Genomic DNA, 9,402 nt, shown 5'->3' on the forward strand with positions numbered 1-9,402 from the left:
AAGCACCTATATATGAACATAGAGATATAAGAGATATGGATTAAAAAAACGGTTTACTGCTATCGCTGACCGATACCTTTTGCAACGTGTTCAAGCAGGCTCGCCTGCTTGAACACGTTGCAAAAGCAAGTAAAAGATTATTTTTTAATAGGAATCAATCGGTGTCACGGTTTAATCCATTCATGCCGTAACTTTCGACCAGATGGTAAAAGCAGAAAACTTACGACACAAATTCGATCTTTTATTATATGTTGGCATTTCAGTGTCTGCCTGTGAATGTTTGTACTCATGTAGGTTTCGACGATGGCAACTACCAGTGAATCTGAATTTTGTTCGATGCTCCAAAAGAAGGTATTTTTTATTTATAGCATGTGTTTGTCGAATGGGATGTCACGGTATCGATTATCATGGGCATCCAGACATTTAACGAAAAAACAGACAGTATTTTTGATTACTCCAGCTTGACGATAACAGACGGCCGGCGCCATGTGCCTTTGTCATCCTTTAAAGACTTGCAAAAAAATCCAGTTTATTCTACTAACTCTCATATAGTATTTTTCCTCATGGAGCCTCTTAACGAGATGTTATCGTAAAATTTTTAGATCACATTTTTAAATGAATTATAAATCGTAAAATCGTAAAAAATACGCTGTGTGAGCATATGCTTCAGTAGAAGCGAACTGACGTAATACATTATTCTGTAGGAGTAATAGAAATTTGGAATTTTCTTTCTTATTACTTTATTCTTAAATAATAAGGTGAACCGGGTGATTTGTATACATGTAAAGGTACCGGATTCAGGAGGTTGCTAGCAACAACGAATTCCATGTATGAATTATTCGTAATCAAGTTAATAAATTACTCATCATCAGGCTAATGGTTACGGTGCAGACAGACGCGAATTACAAATTGACCGTCTTTGTTTATTGAGGGTGGAGGGTAGATAAAAAGTTCATAGATTTAATTCTTACCAAGACCGACCTAGGTAAATCAAAACAAACATATATGTGCATATATTTAGCGTTTCATATGAATTTGACTTAATAAATAAAGCAATAAGAATCCTAGTTTCCGCTACTTGGGCAGCGTAACGTTTTAATAAATTTTATCAGTTCTCCGGCATGGTAGACTCAGCGTGATTTAGATTACATAAATATGCTTAACGTAAAAAGAGGCTGTATTGCGAAATAAACTGCTTTCATTAGCAAACGTTTTGTTGCTGTAGATCGTAGATAGCTCTATGTTTTGAGCTTTAAATGCGATATTGCCGCTAGGCATTCCATCAGACATAGGGTTGGCTGACTTTCGGTATGAATAATGCAGTGATACTGGACGTCAAGTTTGAAATATAAAAACTTGAAGAATTTAGGTAAACTGTGCACAGCTTTCAAGTGGTGGCGTGTTGGTCAGTAAAAGAGAACTTTTAGACATTCCTTTACTGAAGCCAGCCTGGCTATAATAAATATTCACCTTCTAAATGTCTGCTGAGTTGAATAACGGCTGAGTATGATAATAATAAATGTAGTAATCTACTGCGTCGTTGCCCATTAAGGTATGTTCAGCTACATGGTACAGGAATCGAACAATCAAAATTAGCATTTTTGCAGCCGGTAGCCCAAATATTAGCTGAAAAAGAAAACCGTATTTATTATTATTATTATTAGTATTATTATTATTAAAATAAATAATTATGTTAATAAATATTAACTTATAATTCTAAAAATAATAAAGTTGTTTGATTAAGAAGAGGTAAAATTGAAGTTGTTCCAGTAACTATTGCTAGAAATGTATGGTTCTCTTTTTTGTATATACTGTATTTTCAGGAACGTGAATTGCAGGAGTTGACTAATGAAGTAGAAGCACTTTCACGAGGAGAGCTTCTAGTCAGCGTACCAGAGGAGGTCGAAAAGCTTCGAACCCAGAATGCCAAACTTCAGTATCGTATCGCAATGTTAAAGAAGGTTCGTTGCTTTCTTCATCGATTTTAATTGAATAAATCCGTGAATACATTGTGTAGGTATTTGGTATGAAGAAAGCTGCTTTTGTTATACATTCATATATGTCATTCAAGCTATAACTTTGCAATTGTGCTTGCCGAGATAACGACCCGTTAACAAACTTCTATACTATTTTTGTGTAAATTGGCTTGTTGTTCTACACTATTATGATATAATCGGATCGATCACAGAACGTAGCTGCGGAGGAATCCATGGTGAGAGAAGCCAGAGTATCATGCGCTCAAAGTCCGCTCGCCCTGCTTCAGGACATCTTCAGGCAGGTGAGCACGATGTTTATATTAATTATAAGATATGACTGCTACAAAAAAAACAAAAACAACGGTAATGAAATTATTCAGCTTTGAATTTTAAACTAATTACAAAAAAGGGTATTGAAGCATTTTGTTTGATTTTAGCTATTTTGGGAGGTAAATTGAATTATTGCATCATAGTTGAGTTTGAATTGCCGTTTTATCGATTCATATGATAGGCTTCCTGGTTAACTCGAAATTTTTCGCTTTTTGCTTTCTTTGATCGTTAGGCAATTAGCATTGCGTTCCCAGAGGCTTTGAATGATGGAGGTGTCCAAGTTTCATTGACTGCATCGACGAACGAAAATTTCGGTGACTATCAGTGTAGTGCATCAATGCCTTTGAGTCAGTACTACAAACGAGTTGGACAGGTGAGTGTGGGTACTATTTGATTTATATATTCTAATAGTAAGCGATTGGTTATCTATTATTTTTTCTATCATTGAATGTTATATCATTTTTTTGAAACAAGGTATTAATGAAATGCTTAATTCGAGCAGCCTGTGTTAAATCTGCTCATAACAATGGTCACTTAAAAACGCCATAAATTAACATATCAGTTATGCCGCATGAAACAATTTTTTTCTTGTTTCAGAAATTATCTCCTCAAGAGATTGCTAGACGCATTCTTGAATATCTCCCGCCAAATGATATCATTGCGGAAACTTCTATTGCTGGACCAGGTTAGTGAAACATACTAATATTTCGTAGATGTCTTACGTGTAGAGACTTCCCTGCGGTAATTCGTTCAGATGTTTCAGTTTTTATCAGTCGCTAAATGCGGACTAAAGAGCTTTATGAATTAGACGTGATGTAATTGAACCTTATTTTAAAATAAATGTTTTCTTTACTCGTCCACAGGCTTTATTAATATCACGCTGAACCAGTCTTTCGTGACCTCACAGCTTATCCAACTCCTTCAAAAGGGCGTTCGCGCACCCTTTGTGGCACGCAAAAAACGGGTGGTTGTGGATTTCTCGTCACCAAATATCGCAAAGCAGATGCACGTCGGGCATTTGCGGTTAGCTCTTTTCGTTATCACTGGGAACGAAAGATAGCCGAATTGTATTTGCAAAATGTCGTTCTGTGTTTTTATTATTCCTTCATTTCTCAAATCCGCTTCATGCTTCTACTAGCTCGGTTGAGCAGCCTTCTTAATTTATTAATAGCTGTTCACATCACTGTACAATATCAACAGGTCAACGATAATAGGAGAGTCTATATGTCGTTTGCTGGAATTTGTTGGCCATGATGTGCTTCGGTTGAACCATATTGGAGATTGGGGAACCCAATTTGGCATGCTTATTGCACACCTCATGGACAAGTTTCCCGATTACAATAAAAACGTTCCTCCAATCCACGATTTGCAGGTATGTCTCAATATGAAATAGTTTTACATTTTTTAGGTTTATGTGAAGCTGTATTTTATTTGCACCACTCGTTCATTCAATAAAATCAATTTGGCCTTGTTGCCGGGTGCTCACCTATTCGCATCCCAGCCTATATGCAAATATATAGTATATGATTAATTCAGGAGATTGAATGTGCCGATTATCTTCCCGTTTAACTACTTTTAGCCTGCATTTTCATTTACAACAGCATTGGCTAAAGCTAACTAATCCAGTTCTCCGTTTGTGTTTTTATGCAGGAATTCTACAAAGAGTCGAAGATCCGTTTCGATAACGATGAAGAATTTAAAAAGAGGGCTTACCAGTCTGTTGTGCTATTGCAATCCAAAAACACGGATATGATAAAGGCATGGGAGCTAATTTGCGATGTAAGCCGAAAAGAATTGGAAAAGATTTACCGTAAACTGGATGTAAATCTGATAGAACGAGGCGAAAGCTTTTACCACGATTTTATGAATGAGGTGATCGCTGACCTTGAGAAGCGTAACCTTCTGATCGAAGATGATGGCAGAAAACTTCTCTTTCCGACAAATAAACAACTAATTCCCCTAACTATGGTCAAAAGTGACGGCGGGTACACATATGACACCTCAGACATGGCTTGTATCAAACATCGTATAGAGGTACGTATACCAAAATTTAGACCGATTCATCTTTTTAGTTTAGAAAAAATAGGCTTACTCTTGGGGAAAGTAGGTTTATGGTTGACAAAAGGTTGGAGAACATATAAGCTAAAGTTTGCTTTTGCTTAAATTGTAATTTGCTCTGAAAAGAAACGATAAGTGAATAATGTTTACTAAAATGTGTTTAGTGTTTCACACTTATAATGCCACAGCACAGATTGTTGTCACTCTGACGTCTGAATGTTAATGTGCAGCCGTGAAGGCGAAACTAATAGTTGCAGTATCTAAATCATATAACTGCATACAGATATCTTAATATAAGAATAACTCGTTACGGTGTAAACGTTCGGTTGCGTCAATTTGCTTACGTCTCGTCAGTTCTTTTATTCCGCCCCATATAACGATATAAACAGCCTAAACATTTTTAAAGTTCTCTCAATTTCCTGTCATAGCTTCTAGGTAGCATTGTGTTGTGAACTATATAGCGCACTATATAGAATACGATAGAAGTTAGGCTTTCTGCATTTAAGGTTAAATTGGGTTTAGAGAATATGACTATTTGAAATTGCTACATATTAAAATGTGAACTATGTTCGAGGAAATCGAAGCATATTTGGCAAATCAGAAAAAAACGGTTAATAATAGCAGCGAATTCTGCGGCGATTCCAAACATTTACAATTGTTAACAATCAGCATTAGTACGCGACTATTACTATTGGTATTGATAAACATTTTTAAATAATCGCTTTCTTGATATTGTTTTGCATATGGATAACTACTAATTAACTTGTATCACGCTTGCAAGCCTATTTGCGTAGCAGACAATTATAAACGATGCCCGTAACAGCTTAATGAGTAATGTATTTGCCTGATAATATTACGGGCACGTTATGGTTTAGATTCGAACCCTAACGTACACACGATTTTTCGTGTTTCGTACTAGGAACTAGCCATCTGATAGGATGTCTAGCGGCGATACCGGATGTAAAACTCGAAACATACGGACTATTATAAAGAAAAGTTTGGTAACTAATATACGTCTTGCTCTTGTTCGTTAGGTGGAGAAAGCCGATTGGATCATTTACGTGGTCGATGGCGGCCAGCGTATGCACTTTCAGACCCTATTTGATTGTGCCAAGGTGAGAACAAGGCTCGGATGGCATTTTTAATAAATACATAGATCAGAGTAGTCTCGACTAAAATAAACGTTTGCTATTTTGTCTATTTTTTATAGTTTTTTTTATATCAATACAATAATAATGTTACATTGCATTTGATAAATAGATACTGTTTGTCAGATACATACAGGATAGCACGGCGAGATTGGAATAATAAGCTAAATATAATAAATCTAGGGATAATTTACTTGCTAATGATGCTGCGTTGACAACAAAAATGCTATAGGCGTTCGCAGAAAAGGGTAGACTTAATTAATTTTCAATAGAATAAAACTAAATATCGCTAATATATTGTAGTCAAGCAGAATGATAAGAACAATTTAATTTTCAGCTTGTGGGGTACGCGCCCAACCACGTCCGGCTAGACCATGTGGCATTTGGCTTGGTACTTGGTGAGGATCGTAAGAAGTTTAAAACGCGCTCTGGAGACACCGTCAAGCTTAACGACCTGCTTGATGAAGGCTGTGAAAGGTGCGAAGTTGCTAAAACGATTAATATAACACAAATCGTTCATGCATGCAGTAAATCTCGCAGAAACTTATGTTCAAGCTTAAGTTCGGACTTAATAAAACAACATATTGAGGCTAATTCCAATGTGCCTTTCAAATAACCACGTGTTTTAGCAGAACATAAATTGTCTGAAGAAGTTCTAAATTTGTTTTGTGGTTTTACTATCTGTGTGTCTTTATTCATGATGAACTTCCTTATAGGTGTCTAGAAAAATTGAAGTTAAAAGGTCGCGATAAGGAATTGACTCCGGAAGAGTTAAAGAAAGCTCAGGAAGCCGTGGCATTTGGTTGCATCAAATTCGCCGATCTCACAAATTCTAGGCAAAACGATTATGTATTCTCATTTGATCGGGTTCGTATGTTATTTTGTGAGCATTTAGTCGCTTAAGCCTAATACGACGAAGTTGTTGATGGTGACTAAATTAAGGTATACTCTGCTGGATATTCATGTTTCAAATTCTCATCGGAAAGAAATACTCGATATAAAGCCTGAAATAATTACATTTAAAATAACTTGACGCATCAATTAAAATCAACAATCCTTTGCAGATGTTAGACGACCGAGGCAAGACAGCAGCGTACTTACTTTATTCATTAACCCGAATTCGCTCAATTGCGCGAACTGCCGGTGTGAACACAACTGCGCTACGAGAGACAGCCGACAAACACGTTCTTCTTGAACATCCCAAAGAGATTAAACTATCAAAACACCTCTTGAGGTTACACAAACACTTATATATATATGTATACTTTACAGGCTTGGAAGCTTCGAAATACTCTTCTATTAGTTTAGCCTTAGGCGTCCTAGGTACTTGACATTATGACCGGATCTGGCAATTTTTTCTTATATCATTTTAAGTTATTGTCCTTTTGCTTTGTAGCTCTTAATTCGTTTAAATCAGTGATTGTAGTGCATTGAACTCATATTTGTGAGACTTCGAGTTCTCTTGCAATTTTGTTTAAATGTGTCTACAGCGGTTTACAATATTATTATTATTTACGGTGAAATTGGCGATGCGTATCAAATATTCAGTATTTTGAAGGTATTTATCTTATTAGTATATTATATATTGTTCTCTAATATGTTGCACGTTGCAGGTTCCCCGAGATTATCTCCGCAATGCTCGAAGAGTTGTACATTCATCCGTTGTGTGACTATTTATTTGATCTAAGCTCAATCTTCTCCGAGTTCTACGACAATTGTTACTGCATCGAGAAAGATAAAGTAAACGGTACGATTAAGAAGATCAATATGGGTCGCTTGGCACTGTGTGAGGCGACTGCACAGGTTATGGAAAAAGGATTCGGTATTCTTGGTATCCGAACCGTTGACCGCATGTGAATCATTAGCATCTTTTAACATATGTCGTGGTTCTAAAGCTGGCGAAAGTAAAGCAAGTGGCTATTAGCCCACTGCTCGACCCCCCCCCCCTCCCACCCTTAGTACTATGGTAAAAACTACGGACCGTGCCCTTTTTTTGGACTATGACTGTTGAATAAACAATGCATTTCAAAACAAATGTACTGTTTGTCTTGTTTTCTGCCTATGCGATTCATACGAAGTGCCACAGGCTAGGTTTTAATCAAAGAAATGAGTTATTCCTGCTAATGGCAATGATAATTTTGTGCTTAATCTGGACCGATGACCCATAGAATGTTGCAAAAGAGAGCTTACGATCCTGAAGAGAAGTAGGTTGGATGTATATACTGAAGAAAAATCCTTGTCATCACTCACGTAGCTTTGTTAGAGATTATCCCTTCTGCTGGATTAGCTCAAAAAAGATGTTCCTAATAATTCACTCTAATAACGCATTTCAAAGCCATCAAGCTTTGCCTGCCTTTTATCTATGCTTAGTATGTCATCAAGTTAATTTTCACTGCTCGATGGGTATTAAGCGTTTATCAGTGTATTAGAGCTAATTTCAATCCTGGCAAAAGATTCCTCTGCTCGAAAAACTATCATGGTTTGAGATGAATGACGGTGCTGACGAAACGGAAAAAAGGTGAACGAAGTTTTGAAGCGACTAAGTGCACAAATCGATAGCTTCAATACATTCTGAACTTTTCCTTTGAGTATCTGGTGAATGCAAGCGTTAAATGGCCATACACCATTACTTACATGGCACGAGCTATGGGGCCGGAATACCACTCTTTTTTTTAACAAAAGGCAGAGCGTAATGTGATATATAAAAATTTCAGATAATTTAGGATGAAGCTTTACTCTAAATCAACAATGATGTCAACATGCGAAATGTGTTTGTCTATTACAGAATCTGCGTTTGTATTACTAAAAACGGGTAAGAGTATGCAGGTGTAGACACATCCGTGAAGTATAAAGATTGTGTACATTTTAACTCATTCAAACTAGTATAACTTATTACTAGTATAATAATATTATAATTCTATTACTAGTAGTGATATTAAAACATATGCTCTTCAAAGAAAAATTTAGTAATCTTTGTATTTGGCTCTCAACGGTAAAAGATCCAAGTTGAATGTCATTTATACATTTTTCGTACAAAGGATATATGCAAGGTGTAACCCATTACCGTTGCACATAGTCCATAGTCTGCGCAGGCAGTGATGTTTTATGGTACTAACAATGAGTAAAGGAACTGGTCAGGCATGCGATGGCCAATACAATACTAAGTCAGTTTAGACCTAAACTTAAAAGATTGGTTATTTTGATCTTGAAAGTAATGCTGATATTAGCTAGATGCGAGTTGGGGATGTGATTTTGAACTATGCAAGAGTCCAAACCCGACCCTTATCAATAACTAAGCCTAAAACCACACGATAAAATTTGTTCGGATTGAATGCTTTATATGGCCCTTTTCAGCTAAAGTTGTCAGCATGTTAAGCTTACTCATCAGTGAAATATGCCTTTTATTCTAAATACGTTGTAAGCAAGATATTTTCATTATTTCTTTGCTTAAAAAAGTGATTAATATTAGAAATTCACATCCGTTCCTAAAGTAGGTTAATCTCGTCGTTAATTAAAGAGCATTTAATTAGGTGCTACTGGCCATAACTAAATATATAAATGTGACTAAAGGTGCACGTGAGCGATCATGTAATTAGATTATCCTCAAAGGCTAATAAACCAAAAAAGATCGATTATCTTTAGGAAAGCAGATAAAAAGCGGCATGAAACCGTTTCGAAGACTAAAATAACAGGCTTAGGAATCATGTTGACTTAACTGTGTTGACTGCTTACTGCGATGGTGACTAATCGCGATTGTATGCAAAGGTTATTTTCCAGCAAGTGTCCTATTCAAGCGATATAAATCAGGTAACATCAACTAAGAACAGCTTGTCCACGAAGAGGCATAAAACCTACGATGAGTAATAAACACAACGTGGATCAATCACGAA

General features: G+C 36.3%; 1 protein-coding gene across 2 annotated transcripts; it reads left to right on the forward strand.

The window, feature by feature from the left end:
• Window positions 1-79: 79 nt before the first annotated feature.
• On the forward strand, window positions 80-7,547 carry ArgRS (arginine--tRNA ligase-like protein). 2 transcript variants are annotated; one of them, XM_086976845.1, is made up of 13 exons: window positions 80-205; window positions 1,824-1,961; window positions 2,189-2,278; window positions 2,539-2,679; window positions 2,904-2,991; window positions 3,170-3,329; window positions 3,507-3,678; window positions 3,957-4,340; window positions 5,399-5,479; window positions 5,850-5,989; window positions 6,229-6,379; window positions 6,577-6,746; window positions 7,126-7,547. In XM_086976845.1, exons 1-13 carry the CDS (start codon window positions 203-205, stop codon window positions 7,367-7,369), a joined length of 1,962 nt encoding a protein of 653 aa, XP_086832971.1. In that variant the 5' UTR covers window positions 80-202; the 3' UTR covers window positions 7,370-7,547. The 2 variants fall into 2 exon arrangements, with proteins under 2 accessions (XP_086832971.1, XP_022643504.1); XM_022787769.2 differs by lacking the exon at window positions 80-205 and adding an exon at window positions 212-351.
• Window positions 7,548-9,402: the final 1,855 nt, after the last annotated feature.

The sequence above is a fragment of the Varroa destructor genome, unplaced genomic scaffold (genome assembly GCF_002443255.2).
Source record: "Varroa destructor unplaced genomic scaffold, Vdes_3.0 BEIS01000001.1, whole genome shotgun sequence".
Taxonomy (NCBI): Eukaryota; Metazoa; Arthropoda; class Arachnida; order Mesostigmata; family Varroidae; genus Varroa; species Varroa destructor.